General features: G+C 38.4%; 1 protein-coding gene across 1 annotated transcript in view; it reads right to left on the minus strand.

Annotated features, from left to right (window-relative positions):
- The window catches only part of TTC23L (tetratricopeptide repeat domain 23 like), a 38,515-nt gene that overhangs the window by 21,887 nt on the left and 172 nt on the right, over positions 1-16,456 (minus strand). Inside the window, exons 2-5 of the mRNA XM_027846286.1 lie at positions 14,304-14,493; positions 12,661-12,784; positions 2,171-2,327; positions 690-821 (exon numbers count right to left, since the gene is read on the minus strand). Coding sequence (XP_027702087.1) covers positions 690-821; positions 2,171-2,327; positions 12,661-12,784; positions 14,304-14,493 — 603 coding nt within the window. The remainder of the gene's footprint in view (positions 1-689; positions 822-2,170; positions 2,328-12,660; positions 12,785-14,303; positions 14,494-16,456) is intronic.

Here is a 16,456-nt window from a genome sequence, read left to right on the forward strand (position 1 = left end):
TTCTTTCTTTCTTTCTTTCTTTCTTTCTTTCTTTCTTTCTTTCTTTCTTTTTTTTTAGGTAATCAGGATTAAGCAACTTGCCCAGGGTCACATAGTTAGTAAGTGTCTGAGGCTGCATCTGATTCCAGGGCTGGTATTCTATCCACTGCACTAACTAGTTGCCACTGCTCCCTACCCCCAACCATGAACTGCATTTCATATGCAAATTTAGTCTAGTTTAAATTGAATAATAATGTATGTTAGCTTCCATCTTCATTAAATACATTGGGTAGTTGGGGGGAAGGGTGGTTGTGGTAATCTAGGAGGAATATAGTGGAAAGAGCACTGGAGTTAGAGGACCTGAGTTCAAGGACCTCTGTCATTTTGGAGCTATATGACCCTGGCCAATCCATCTATTTGGGCCTCAGAGCATAAAGATAAGCAGGTCCAATTATAACTTAGAAAGTCCCTTCTAGTTCTAAACCATCTGACTATAATAATGTTCTTTCTTCATCTACTAGTATTGATTTAGCAGCAAAAGAGAAAGGTAATTTAGAAAAAGGTCTGTTCCAAAATAAGTCTGAGTTACTGGTCTTTCTTAATTTATTATAGGGATGCTTTATTTTTACTCCACAAGGATAACATGGAATGATTATGTGCAATATGGGGTCCATCAAAAAACCCTAAATTTCTCTAAATCTAGTGTTTACCTGCCCAAAGCAATTATGAGGTCTTTCTCAGAGACTTTTAAGTCTCTAACTGTGGCCTGGCCCTCAGGACATTCCCACAGTTCCTCCATGCTCTTCTCAGATTTCTGAAGATTGTAATAAGCTTCCTTGCCAGTGCAACAATTGAGGAAAATTAAAATAATAAAAACCAAATCCCACAGCCAGGTACAACATTTGAGAAGCAAACAAAATGCTTCAACTGTCCATTGGGTCAACAGGGCAAACCTTGAAAATGACCACTTCCCAGGCCTCTCCATTCTCCCTGCTGACACATTCCTAGGGAAGAAATCTTTAGCAGGCAAAACTGGGCTTCCTTTGATGGCTACCTAAAATGGGCATTAGCAGGTAAGAGCTTAGAGGAGTGAAAGGAAACCATAAACTTTTAGGGAAAAATCCACTTATGTTTCCCTTAGAGGTTTTACACTATATACTGATAATTGTTCATTACCCTGGAACTAGCTTCTATGAACTATAAAGGAAAGGGATCTAAAGTTGGTGAATAAAGTCCTTACAGATTCTAATTAAGCTCTAGTAAAAAAGAGTCTAACTTCTATCAGATAATTTTTAGTATTTTGGGGAGTGGGGGTGGTAGAGGAAAAATCTCCCCCCAAATCCCAAATATCTTTCCATTTCCTTCATTTTTTCTACCCTCTAAAGATCCTGTGATGAGGGTACCATAGAAGGTTGCACATCTCATAGGAGTAGAGTTGTTTACAATGTGCATTCTTGGAATTATTGGGGTAAGGACCAAATAGTGGTAATAAAGTACATGGACCCGGAGTAATAGAATTCAGAATTATCTTAGATGTTTTATGTCCCCAGCAAGTGTTAAGTGACATTAAATGGTGGTTCCAATAACATATATATATATATAAATAAAATGTATGTATGTATGTATGTATATATATATAGTATATGTAAGTAGACTTGTGTCCACTTCATTTTAAACTCTGACTTCAATGGGACAACTTTACGTGTGTGTATGTGTAAAAATCATGATAATTAAGCTTCCTTTAAATGACCCCCCTCCTTCCCTAGTCAATCCTTCCTAAACTAGTGTCAGAGCTAATCTTGATTTCCATATGGGGCTCTATGATATGGTAGGACATCATACAGCAAGGGGGATTCAGAGGACTTTTAACCAAATATACTTGGGAAGGACTCATCATAGTAACAACTTGACATGAAGCTGTTAATTTGGTGACTGGATCATAATTCTAATAATTCTGGAATAGAGAAAGAGATGGAGGGATTGAGGAAAGTTGAGGTCTTGGATTAGAACTAGAAGGCTTTGGGATTCAAACTCCCATCTGTTCCATCTGATGATGTTCTCTTATCCTCTTCTAGATCTGCAGTTCTCAGAGGAATAATCGAAAGTAAAATCCTCACAGAAGTAACAAGGTTGATTTGATGCCATATCCCCCAGTTGGTTTCTAAGTACATTGCTAGAAAAGAAAGGATATTGGTTCTGCATGAGGACCGACATCCCCAAAGTATAGTATAAGGTCACCAATGTGCCAAGGATCTCCTTCTTATCCGTATCTGAGATTGCTGAGCCCTTCCAGGTCAACAGAGAATTCTTTGCAGACTCAGCATGTTGCTTGGCCTGAGCAGGGAGTTCTAGGATAGGGGAAGGGGAGAGAAAACAAGAGAAAGAAGAGAAAACCAGGAATATTCTCCAATTTAAAAAAATTCCATTTGAGAACAAGAGAGGAGCTACAGTAATAGTAAGGCACAAAGCAGTGGTCTCCAAACTTTTTTGATTACACATGATTATTGGTAAACATTCTTTGAGCACCTTCTCCAATGTAATATGTTTATAAATTATATGCTTGTACATTATTCTAACCAGTTTATTTCAATACTTGGTTTTAATGGCTATCATAGCTGAAGAAGATATCTCATAAAGATAAATAGCTCCACATAGAAGTATGTTGTTAGTGGTGATTATTAAATTATTAAATCATGATACTCATATTTCAATCTCCACCTAGGAATTATGCAAATATTGTTTGTTGAAACGTGACTAGCAAATTTCCATTTTCCCTGATATCAATCAGCTATTCTTGTAAACTAACCTGAAAGTGTTCCATTTTATTTTTTTAACATATGGTTTCAAACCCCATTGCAGTTCTTCATTTGGAAGATTTTTAAGTAGGTCAGAAAATTATTTTTCCAAGTTTTTTGGAGTATGCAAATATGTGAGTTTTTACTGGTGAAATACACCATTTTTTGGCAACAAAATCACCTAACAATGGAAACATTTCCAAACTTCCATTTTTCAAAATGCTCTCTCCATACTATGTTTCTTTTTAAAAAACCAGTTACTTTCTCACTCATTATTAAAACATCACATATGTCTGATAATTCGGGAACTAACACATATATGTAACAGCAAAAATGTCATCTCTTCTTCCACCCCATTACTGGAACCATAATGAAATAAATTCTGTCATTCTGTGCTAGTATGAGAAGAGAAATGAGAATGAGAATGAGAAAGGCCAGTTTTTCTGAACAATAGAATACAAGAAAGGGAACAATATATAATGAGATGGGAAAGTTAAGTTGAGAATAGGTTTTGAAGGGTTTTAAATGTTAAACAGGAAACAATGTGGTATAACGGACAGTGTGTTGGGCTTGCGAGTCAGGAAGTCTTGAGTTCAAATCCTTTTTCTCAAACATTTACAAACTGTGTGACACTGAGCAAGTTACTTACTTCCTCCTAGACTCAGTTTACTCTTCTATAAAATGAAGATAATAATAGCAACTACTCCACTGGGTTGATAGGATGATCAAATGAGATGATCTATGCAAAGAACTTTGCTAACTTTAAAGTTTTATATAAATGTTAGCTATTATTATTATTAATAATAGTGCTTGTCTGACTGGTTGAAAGATGGTAGACAGTATCTTTATCATATTTCAAAGATCAATAACAGTGATTCAGCAATCATAGCTGCCAATTCTCTTATTACTATGGGATATTATTTTTAATAGAACCGGAAACTTGAACTTGTCAAAGGCGGTTTGCTCCGACTCTTTCCCTTCCGCTGGCATCTCAGTACTGTCAGTGAGGAGGTCCCTGGATCACAGGCTACTGGAAGCATTACAACTGTGGATGCCAGGGATGTCTAGAGATAAAGGACAGAGAACTGTCCTGCGACTTGGCTGGTAGAAGAAGCCCCTTATGCGGAAACATCCTCTACCAATGCGTGTTACACCTTCTCTGCAATTTGCAAGGGCAACTAGGTGGTACAGTGGATAGAGTGCCAGCCCTGAAATCCAGACCTGAGTTCAAATCCGGCTTCAGACACTTATTAGCTAGTGTGACCCTGGGCAAGTCACTTAACCCTGTTCACCTCAGTTCCTCATCTGTAAAATGAGATGGAGGAGGAAATGGCAAACTTCTCCAGTAGCTTTGCCAAGAAAACCCCAAATGGGGTCACAAAGAGTCAGACACCTACTGAAAATGATTGAATACCACCACCACAGTACAATTTATAAACTGAGAAGTCAAGACTTGCCCAGGGTCACACAGCCTTGTATGTATCAGAGGTAAGACTTCAACCAAGGTTGTCCTGGTTCTGAGGACACCTTTCTATCCTTACCACCTTTCAATAACACTGAACAATGACCTGCCCTGACAAAATAGAGGTGAGTGACCAGACCAAAGGATCATCACTAGTATGTAGTTACTGTTCTTATGATGTTATGGAGGCAGGGGACTTATTCTTTAATGGTACCTTGTCCTCACCGTATGCCTAATACTACTACTCTTTCCTTGTTCTAGCCTAGATATTTGTGTTTTCTCTAAACTAGTTATATTTGAAAGCATACTTTCCTTGCATATCCTTGTGTGAGGGAGCATGATATTTTTTCTAGCAGAAAAGTCTTTAAAGTGATGTATGTGAGAGATATTGTGCGTATTGAATTGACAAAACTTGGCAAATTATTTTATATGGGCTGACATGATATGATATGAGGCTGATGGAAAAGTGGAAGATGATTCTAGGATTGCAAACCTGGGTGACTTAAAGAGGTGTTGGTGGAGGATTTGACAGTAATAGGGAGTTAGGAAAAGGGATGGGATGGGTTTAGGTTCCTTTAGGGGAAAAAATAATAAGTTATCTTTCGGACACTCTCTGCAACAGATATTGGTGTGTAAACCATGATTATTTTCATGGCAGCCTTTTTACAAAAGCTTATCAGGAACACTGCAATATGAGAAGACCAAGTGTCCCATGAAATTATGTTTCATATTTCTTGTGGAAGCATAAAAAAACCAAACAAACCCAACCCTATCAATTTCTTTATTTTTTCTTTTCCAAATAGAATCTATAAACCACCCTTCTGATCAACATTTTTCACTTGGGCTCCTGAAGGCTAGGCCAGTAGTCTGCAAGTTCTGACAGATTCTACCATGATGCAAAGGTACCAAGAGCAAACCTGGTGACAAGCTGTCATTGCTTTCCCCCAAGATCACTCTAAATATGGAAAGGCTTATCACCAGTAGGCTGGCCAGTGGATGATTAATCCTCTCATCATGGCAACCCCTGAAACAAAGAAAAATACAACATGGCCCTCATACCTGTGTAGCCTCCTTCCACTTCTGTAGTGACTGTCACAAAGTGGCCACACCAAAAAGTAAATAAGAGGTAGCAAAAGATGCTAGTAAATCACAGTTTTTAGATCAACTATCAACATTTATTTAACTGTTGGTGCTGTCAACACGAGATCATTATTTGGCAACCAGTAGGGGACATATTCCTAGAGAGGGGCCATCTTCAGTCATCCTGATCTATATCTTGCCACTGGACCCAGATGGCTCTGGAGGAGAAAGTGAGGCTGGTGACTTTGCACAGCCCCCCTCACTTAAATGCAATTCACTTGCATGTCATGGCATCACCTTCCTGATGTCATGGTCATGTTTGAGAATGAAGGACAAACAACAACACTCCTAGAGGAACTGAACCATATCTGTGTTGACATTCTTATCACAAATTAAATCAGAAGGCAAAAGAAAATTGCAGCTAACCATGTCACTGCTCTCCTCAAGCAGCTTCACTGGTGTCCTATTGCCTTTAAGACCTCCAAGATTGGGACAGCTAGGTGGCGCAGTGGATAGAGCACTGGCCCTGAACTCAGGAGGACCTGAGTTCAAATCCGGCCTCAGACCAAACACTTGATACTTATTAGTTGTGTGACCCTGGGCAAGTCACTTAACCCAAATTGCCTAAAAATTAAAAAAAAAAAGACCTCTAAGATCAAACACAAACTCTTCTGCTTGTCATTTAGGACCTTGACAATCTGGCTTCTAACCTATCTTTCCATCCTAATTTCATTATTCATTCATTATTTATCATTCCTCCTAATGTGCTCTTTGTTCTAGTTGAACTGACCTGTGGGACTAGCTGTTCCACACAGACAACTTTTGATTTTCTGCCTTCATGACTCTTTGGGTTGCATCTCATGCCTAGAATCCTCCTCCTCCTCATCTCTGCCTCTTGAATCTCTACAATCCTTCAACTCTCAGCTCAGCTGTTACCTCCTACATAAGACCCCCCTTTATCCTGCCATGTTATCCCTCCATCAGAATTGCTTTGCATTTTGAATTTGCTTCTTTGCACAGGTATTTTAATCCCCCCAGTAGAATGTAAGCTTCTTGAGGGCAAAGACTGTTTCATTTTTGTCTTTGTATTCAAGTGCCTAGCACAGTGCTTTGCATATGAATTTAATAAATGCTTGTATAATAATGAATGTATAAATAAATGAATGAGGAGGTAGACAAATTCTATGAAAAATTTGATAAATCCCTTCAAATCATCAACATACTTTAATAATAATTTACTTTGGTATAAATAATTATAGAGTAAAAAATAAAAGAGACCAAAGAGTACAAAGAAGATTACAAGAAATAATTTTTTCAAGATGAGGATCAGAAAGTGCTAGACAAGTTAAGCAATAAAAACAAAATTCCTCAAAAAAACCTCTGGTTATATTTTAACAGATATAACATTACTGATAACCTACGTGGGAGTCATTTCCAAATCAGTCTGTGTACAGACAGTCTCAGTCTCTCAACTTAATAGAGAAAAGATTAAAATCAATAGCAAGTAAAAGAAAGAATATAAATATGAAGATATGTCATGCAATCAAAACAACTTTAATTTGACCAACTTAAACAAGCTCAACACTGAAAAATGGGAAATCGCTAAAAGAATTGATAACAATCAGTTTCCTAAAGATGTTAAATCAGTTGCCACAATGAGACCAAGAAACCCTAGAAACTGTCTTAGCCAGGAAACACATGGTCTCCTTGCCCAGCAGAGAGCTATGGTAGCCAAGGACAACAACACAGTTTTAGAATATAAACTCACTTATAAAATTTTATGTTGGATGATGGTGGATGATTGTGAGTGATAACTCATTTTATAAAAGTGAGAAGCAAAAGAAGGAAAAACAAGATGACAGAAAATGTGGTGAGAGACATTGACTAGAAGCCAGTTCATATGGAGCATATTTAAGGATAAAATTGGAAGGACAATAAGCAGATGAAGATGTGTAATAATCTGTACTCACATCAATGAGATCTTAGATCCAGCGAAATATCAATGTTGTGTTTACCTCTTTTCAAGTGCCTAAGTACCAAGCATGAGGTTGAGTGTATAGCCCAATACACAGACTCTGCAGAGTACATATACTTTTAAATACTTACTTCCCTCCTCAGATAGACATTTCATTTCTTGTATATCAAATTATATGTTTACTCCAGAGGGAAATACAGGACCAATGACTGGAAGTTACAGGGAGGCAGATTTCAGCTTCATTTAACGAACAGCTTTCTAACAATTATTATTGTCTAATAACGGAATAAATGAGCATACTTCATAAGGCAGTGGGCTATCCATGACAGATGATGTTAAACAGAGGTTGGAGGAACACTCACTGGAGATGCTATGAGAGGATTCAAGCATCAGTTAAGGAGGTAGACTAGAAAGTGCTCTCCAACTTTGAGATTGTATAATTCACCAATTACATTTTTCACGTTTTCATGTTAAAACAACCAGAACAGGAGTTCCATTAAGGCAGGGATCATTTCTTGTGCTCCTTATGTGTTGCTCACTGTCTTTAGTGTAGAGTTCACAACATTCTAAATACTCAAAAAAGACCTGCTTTACTAAGTCACTGACATAAGCAGCAAGCATGGTTGTAAATATGGCCTGCCTTTTTCAACTTTTCTCTGTTTATTAGCAATGGAGTTGAATGGAAGCAAGACAACCCTAGATGGCAGCATTGCCTCACAGGTTCATGGTTTATTTATTTTGAGGATTAAAAAAGTATTTAAATTCATCAATGAAATCAAGCTTCCCCTCCCCATCTTTTTCAGTCTTCTTTCTCTTCCCACTCCATCAGCCTTTTCCATTGGTTGAGGGTGGATGGAAAGGCTGTAAAAAGTCCTCAGAAGAACTCACAAATGCTCATGGATATATGCAACACACTGTTGCAAAGGAAAAAGAAAATTCTGTTCTGTGCACCCCTCCCACCAAAGAATCCTTTTCTAGGCTGATGCTTCTGCTCCACTACACAGGATGCCATACCTCGGACATCCTCACCACTAAACAGTGGATATATTCCAGTTGAGTATGGAGTAGTGAAAAGTGCCTCGGACTTTAGAATCAAGAGACTCAGAGCACAACACTAAAACATCATTCTTTCTCTTAATGTTACCACCCCAGATTTAGAGATGGTGAGGTAGTTCTATTTTCTATAAAACTTTATCTTGCTGTTTTTCACCTAAAGTCCTTCCATGAATTCACCTTATACTTTGGTTTATCAATTACTCCTTTTCTCTTGCTTCTTCAATCTCTCTCTGACCACTGGATTCTTTTTATCAGTCTACAAACAGGTATGTCTCCCCTATCTTGAGAAAGCTTTCTGCTGGCCCAGCTAATCCTTTCGGGTAGTTAGGTGGTGAAGTAGACAGAGAGCTGGACCTGGAGTCAGAAAGACTCATCTTCCTGAGTTCAAATGCTGCTTCAGACACCTACTGTGTGACCCTCCACAAGTTACTTAATGCTGTTGGCCTCAGTTTTCTCATCCATAAAACAAGCTAGAGAAAACCACTCCAGGATCTTTGCCAAGAAAACCCCAAATGGGGTCACAAAGAACTGGACATGATTGAACAACAAATCCCTTTAGCTTCCTTATTTCCTCCCCTCCTTTTGCACTTAAATTTACTGAATGAGTGGTATACACCCACTGTTTCTACTTCTCTACCCACTCTCTCCTCAGCCACTTACAAAGTGCTAACCTATTATTACTAACCTATTACATTATATTACAAACCTATTACACTATTGAAACTCTTCTTTTGAAAATCATCAGAAACCTCCTAATCACTAAACCCAGGGACCTTGATCAGTTCTCATCCTTCTTGACTCTTTTGTACTTTGTAGTAAATGATACTATTTACCGTCTTCTTCTAAAAACTCTTTCTATTTCCTTGGTTTCTCTGCCTCCATTATCCTGGTTCTCTATATTTCTCTACATATTCTCTTTCTGTCTTGTCACTAGGTTCTCTTCCTCCTCCTACCTGAAAAATATGAATGTTCACCAAGGTTGCTAGTTCTTTCAAGGTTCTGAAGACTGCTTATTTCAGAAGTCCTGGTGAGGCTTCTGAAATAGTTTGCTAATACTATTAGCTTATAAGCTGACATGGATTTATATCAATAATCTTCTTTAATAAATAGAATTAATAATAAGACAAGGATATCCCCTGAATCAAAATCTTTGCTGATATTTCATAGAAAATGTCTTGTATTTGCTCTTCCTCTTTATTCTCATTTCCACCACCCTAATGATACAATAATAATACAATAATCTAATAATACAATAATACAATAACCCTTACCTCACACCTGGATAACTGCAACATGATTCTAGTGGGCCTCTCTGAGCCTCAGCTTTCCTCCCTTGAATTCATCTAACATTCTTGCAGGTTTGTTTCCATGAGCTCTTATTGCCAGGGCCTTGTGACCTCTGACACAGGCATGCCCAATACACTAGGAAGGGGCTTAGAAGTTTTTGTCCAAGATGCAGTTAATCTTGTGACATAGTGTTATAGTTGCCAAGCTGTTAGTATTTTCTGTGCCCAAGAACTCAGGCAGTATATGGTATAGCCCAGTATATAAGAATTCACAGGAACACACAATACAAAGAAAGTTATATAAACATCTAGACACACAAGAAAAAAACACAGCAAACTCCTATATCTGAACCACTCCCTTCAAACAAATTACAAAATGTTAAAGCTGGAAGGAGCCTTAGAAATTCTTTAGCCCAGAGGAGTTAAACTTGAGGCCTTTGCTGCCAAACAACTCTTTTTTTTTTTTTGGCTAGGCAACGGGGTTAAGCGACTTGCCCAATGTCACACAGTACCACACAACCTTGATTGCTGCCCATACCAGATGAAAATGTAATTGGGAAATGTTGCAATCAATCAATCAATAAACATTTATTAAGTGCCTACACTGTGCTAAGCACTAGGGATACAAAAAGAGGCAAAAGACAGTCCCTGCCCTCAAAGAGCTTGCAACCTAATGGCAGGACATCATGCAAACAAATATATACAAAGCAAATTATATACAAGATAAATAGGAAATCATTAATAGAGGGAAGCCACCAGAAATAAGTGGGATTAAGGAAGGCTTCCTGTAAGAAGATGGGATTTTAGTTGGGACTTAAAGGAAGCCAGAGAGGTCAGTAGTTTGAGTTATGGAGGTAGAGCATTCTAGGCATGGGAGATAAGCCGAGAGAATACCCAGAGTCAAGAGATGGTATGTATTGTTTGTGGAGCAGCCAGGAGGCCAGTGTCACTGGATCGAAGAGTATGTATTGGAGAGTAAGGTGTAAGAAGACTGGAAAAACAGGAGGGGTACTAGGTTATGAAGGGCTATGAATATCAAACAGAGCATTTTGTATTTGTTCCTAGAGGCAGTAGGAAGCCACTTAAGTTTATTGAGAAGGGGGTTGACATGATTAGATCTGTGCTTTAGAAAAATCATATTAGTGACTGAATGGAGAGAATGTATTGGAGTGAGGACAGACTTGAGGCAGGCAAGCCCACAAGTAGGCTATTGCTATAATCCAGGCCTTGAGATGATGGGGGTCTGCACTAGAAGGGCAGCAGTGTCAAAGGAGTGAAGGGGGTATATTTGAGAGATGTTGTACAGGTGAAATCGACAGGCCTTGGCAATAGTGTATGAATAGGGGGTGAGTGAGAAGATATGAGTGAGGAATACAGGATGACTCCTAGGTCTTGAGTCTGAGGGACTGGGAAGATGGTGTTGCCCTCTACAGTAATAGGGAAGGTAGGAGTCAGGGAGGGTTTGGGGAAAAGATAGTGAGTTCTGTTTTGGACATATTGAGTTTAAGATGTCTACTGGATGTCCAGTTCAAGATGTCTGAAAGGCAGTTACAGATGACAGATTTGAGGTCAGCAGAGATTTTGGGGAAGGACTGGTAGATTTGAGAATCATCAACATAGAGATGGTAATTAAATTTTGGGACCTGACATGATCACCAAGTGAAGTAGTATAGAAGGAGAAGAGAAGAGGGCCCAGGACAGAATCCTGAGGGACACCTATGGTTAGAGGGTAAGATATGGGGGAGGATCCAGCAAAGGATACAGAGAAGGAGCAATTAGATAGGTAAGAAGAAAACCAAGAGAGAGTAGTGTCCCAAAAACCTAGAGAGAAAAGTATCAAGGAGGAGAGAGTGATCAATAGTGTCAAAGGGTGAAGAGAGGTCAAAGAGAATGGGTAATGAGAAAAGGCTATTGGATTTTGCAACTAAGAGATCATTATTAACTTTCGCTGGAATGGTGAGGTGAAAAGCTGAATTGTAAGGGGTTAAGAAGAGAGTGAAAGAAGAGAAAGTGATTCTCTTTCAATCTACTGATTGTAGATGACATTTTTTAGTTGTTTAGCTATGAAGGACAGAAGAAGAAAAAGATGATAGCAGAGCTGGAAGGATCAAAAGAGGGCTTTTTCAGGATAGGAGAAATGTATTTGTAGTCAATAGAAGAGATTGAAAGTAAGTGAAAGGAGGGATGACAGAGAAGGCAATCTGTTAGAGGAAACAGGATGAAATGCAATCACTTGAGCAGGTAGAAGGTAGCCTTGCTAAGGAATAAGGCCATCAAATCATGTGATACAGGTGTGAAGGAAGAGACACTAGAAGAAGGCATCTGAATGATGGGAAATGAGGAAGAGAGGAGAATAGGGAGTTCATGGTGAATGGCCTCAATTTTTTCTGTTATAAAGGAGGCAAGGTTCTCAGCCAAGAGAGTGGGACGAGGGGATCCATGAGGGGTTTGAGGAGGGATTAAAAAGTTTGGAAGAGTTCCCGTGGAGAATGGGATAGCAAATTTCTTAAAAAAAAAAAAGTATATTAGGATTGCCTAGCAGCAGTGAGAACCCAGTTGAGATTATATAACATAAATCTGTAGTTGACTCAATCATAACAGTAATGTGATTTTCTCCACCTTCATTCAGCAGCATGTGTATAGGTGGGAGAGAGCCAAGGCTGAGGCTTGACTATCCTTTAGTCCTAGTGTTTCTTTCGTTTCAAGCCTGGAATCCTTGAATTTCCCTCTTGCAACTTTTCAAAGACTGAAATCCCATCCCTGAAATCATGTATCTACCTACTGTCATACTTCCCTGTCGCCAGCTGCCATTCTGTTCAAACTTCTGCCTGCTGACAAGTCTGCAAGACTTATGGCAAGAGCTCTCCAACACCATCTAAATGGACTTCTTCCTACTGTCTCCTTCTGAGACCTTCTCTGATCCCCTGGTGTGCCTTTGAGGGTCTGCCTGGTCTCCAGGTCTTAGCCACCTCCATTCTGACCCATTCTGCTGCTGACTAAATCTCAGTAATGACACTGTGTAGGTACCTCTCAGGGTCAGGTATCCATAAGCCAGGTTGGTTAATGCTTGGGCATATCTCCAGTGATCAGTTCCAAAAACAATTCGGGAAAATGTAACGCAGCGAATCAGTTCCTGGTTTGCCTGGTAGTTCTGAAAAGAGCAAACAAGAAACCATTATGTTTATTGTAAAAATAAAAATTGCCTAATGGCCATCTCATTTCAGTAATGAATGGCAACATTCAACTATGTGAATGAGGACAAGGTAAAGAGCTTTGTGCCCCTGTGGAGCAAATACAAGCACTGGCCTCCCCCTTCAACCCACCTGGTTCATGGCTTTAAAGGAAAGTAAATGGGCTAAAAAAAATATGACTATACCAATAGATACTTCTGTGCCTTGGTATTCTGGAAGCAGCTCAGAACCAGGAGTCAGAAGACCTGGTATATGTCAGTCCATAATGTAGGCTGACCCAAACCATTCTGCATAAAAGCCATGTTTTGATCTTCTCTGCCTCAACTACTAATACTGCTTAATATGGAAGATGACCCTTGTTTTCCTTGGTGCAACACCAGCCCATTTAGTAGCAAATTAAACAGAAAGCTGGGAAAAGCCCTTTCAGCTGAAGTAACTAAAAATCTGTATGAAATAAAAATAAAATGACCTGTAATCCATCCTAAATTCCAAGTTTTGTATCGGTAATACTTTACCTTAAAAAGTCAATATTACACACCATGAAATGTGGGTACCTGTCTAACTCTGGAAACTCCTAACCCAAAATTGTGAAATCTTAGCAGATCAAGCCAACGACAAGAACAATACTTTCTTCTACCTTGTCTTGAGAGGAATCTGGACCTCTTTGTTGTCAATACTTAACCAAGAAAGTATATTGAGATAGTGAAGGTAATGTAAAGAATGCTAAATATAGAATGGGAAAATCTAGGTTCAAATCCTAGCCCCACTACTTTTGTCCTTAGTCATTCTGACTCTTCGGGTTTCAGTTACCTCATCTGTAAAATGGGTGAGTTGACTTAGATGATCTCTAGGATCTCTTCTAGCTGTAAATCTATGATTCCATGAGAGCTTCTCTGATTATGTAAAACCCAGAAAAAGTTCACCCCTACATTCTGATTGCCTGTTTTATTCTGCTTGGTCTCCTGAAATTTGAGAACTTACTCATCTTGCCTAACAAGGCCTGGTTGTTCTTCTCCTTTGCCTTGACTTCTAGGTTTCTAGACTACTGGTTCTCTAATGCTCCTAAGTAACTAAAGCAGCAGCGGGGAACCTGCAGCCTGGAGGCCACATGTGGCCCTCTAGGTCCTCAAGTGCAGCCCTTTGACTGAATCCAAACTTCATAGAACAAATCCCCTTAATAAAAGAATTTGTCCATCAGGGAGCCAGACCTCTATCCTCTTCTTTCCTGGTTCTGACCTCTTGGCCCGACTAACTTGACCTTGTTGACATTTACGATCAATATGAACAGAGAGATGAGAAGATGAAAGATAAAACAACTAAAAAGAAAAAAAGAACCCAAAATTTGTTTCTGAGTTTGGTGATGGGGAATACAAGCATTCTCGGTAGTTCTATACCATGGATCCATTAAATCAATTATGAAAACTACTAAAATAATTTTAAAATGTAAATGAAAAGCTAGTATAAGACTTTTTTTTTTACCTTTTTTGCCTTAATCAGTGACTCAACTTTTCTCTGTGATTTGTTTAATTTCTCCTTTGGAATAGATATATAATCTGCATTCCTTGCTACCTTGTCAGTTTCATCTTCTTTGTCTTCACTATCTCCAAATTCATCACTAGGATTTGATTCACTCCTCTGCTCAGCAACCAACGTTTTGGTTTCCTTTTCCCTAAAGATAACATACCGTACATTTCTGGGAGAAGCTGATTCAGAATTTTGCTCTTTTATATAAATTGGATTAAATTTAAGAACACAGCATTTCATAGTAAGTAGAGTTATTTAGCCATATAAAATACAATTCATACTCTAAGGAAGTAAATAATTTAGATAATGAAGAAAGCATTAATATTTATTTCTGTATGGCCTTGAGCAAATTATTTCCTTTTTCTGGCCATAGTTCCCCATAAGCAATGGGATGATTTCTAAAACTCCTTCTCCTCTAAGTCCTATTATTTTATGAAAGCTAAGGAAGATCTAGATATAGCAAAAACTGGGAAAATGAAGGATAGGTCCACCCTTCTAAAGCAGGGACCTGTAAAGAGTCAGACATTTGGTCTAAATCATTAAATAACCATATAATTCCTTTGCTTTGGCAGTATGAAATAAGGTTCTAAAGAAATACCAAGGAAAAATAAAGCCATTTTGAAGCAGTAGCTGAGATACTTATTAAAAATTTTCATAAATTGATTCAACAAGGGGTCCTGACAGATTAATTCATCTGTACCAGGGATTTTCAAAGTGATAATGTCAGCAATAGATCTTTAGATGGTCTGCACTTTCGTTTCTTGCATAAAATAATAATTTACTTGTCATATTTGGCAAAAAATAAGACATTTTTAATGGTGTCTCAACTATAAAATATGTTTTTCTATTAATTGGGGTCAGGTTTGTTAGAGTTAGGGAGCAGGAATTTAAGTGGGGTAAGAGGTCCATGAGACACAAAACCTTTGAAAACCTCTTTGCTTAAAAAAAAAAGGTCTGCACTAGGAGTCGGGGGAGGGCACAATATTATCCACTGACCAAGTGGAGACCCTTCAGTAGACTGATATGTAAAGAAAAAGAGAATCCAGACTGAGTTTGGAGAACAAAAGAGATACTAAGAATTCAAAGCATAATTTTAGACCCCTTAATCTGAAGGAAACTGGTAAATAGCTTTATAGAAAATGACCAGATGAAATAGGGGAGAGGGACCTGGATATTATATGGCAGATTATTGAGTTATGCTCAGTGATCATTAGAAGATCATAGGATGACAAAGAAGAGCTATAGGACCAGACAAAGCCAAATGTCCCAATAGTCTATGAAGGGAAGTGAGTAAAGTAAACTATAGGCCAGGGAACTTGACTTCAATACCTGTTAAAATTATATAATATATTAGAAAAGATATGGCTAGTTAATATCTTGAAAGGGAAACAGTTATCATAAAGAGGCAGCATGGCTTCATTGGGCATAGATAGATCATGGCACACTAAATTATTCCACATTGTAACTCAAACAAAGATCAGGATATGGTTCCCTTGGATTTCAGCAAAGCATTTGATTTCAGCAAAATATATTATTCTTGAGGAGAGGTGTGGGCTAGGTAGCTCTGGAAATGATTGAATGACTAGAGCCAAAAAGTCATTTAAGGTTTAATGTCAGCTTGGAAGAAGGTCTTTAATGGTGTCCAAGGAATCTTCCCTTGGTTAGAGGTCAACCAGTACAGAGCTGTCAAACATGTGGCCCTCAGGCCACATGCAGCCTACAACACTCCTGTGTGGGCCAAAACAGATAAAAATGTAATTGGTAAATATTTAACAAAACAAAAATACAATAAAACATAGATATTAATATTAGCAGTTTTCTAAGTCGATATGCAACCTGTATAGTTGAGTGGCTTCATTTCTATTTGAATTTGATGCCATTGATCTAGCCTACACCCTCTTAAGCCCTCTCTACTTATAGATGAGGGAAGTGAGACTCCAAGGGGATTTAAATGACTTGTCCAAGGGTCATATAGGTAGCAATAATCAGAATTTGAACCCCTTCAGGGCCTCCTGACTCCAGAGTCAGTATTCTTTCCAGTGTACTACACTGGTTCATGACATAAATACTGTGAAGAAAATTTGGTTTTCCATTGAAATTTTTTCTTG

Source organism: Vombatus ursinus, unplaced genomic scaffold (assembly GCF_900497805.2).
Source record: "Vombatus ursinus unplaced genomic scaffold, bare-nosed wombat genome assembly UNPS02015106.1, whole genome shotgun sequence".
NCBI lineage: Eukaryota > Metazoa > Chordata > Mammalia > Diprotodontia > Vombatidae > Vombatus > Vombatus ursinus.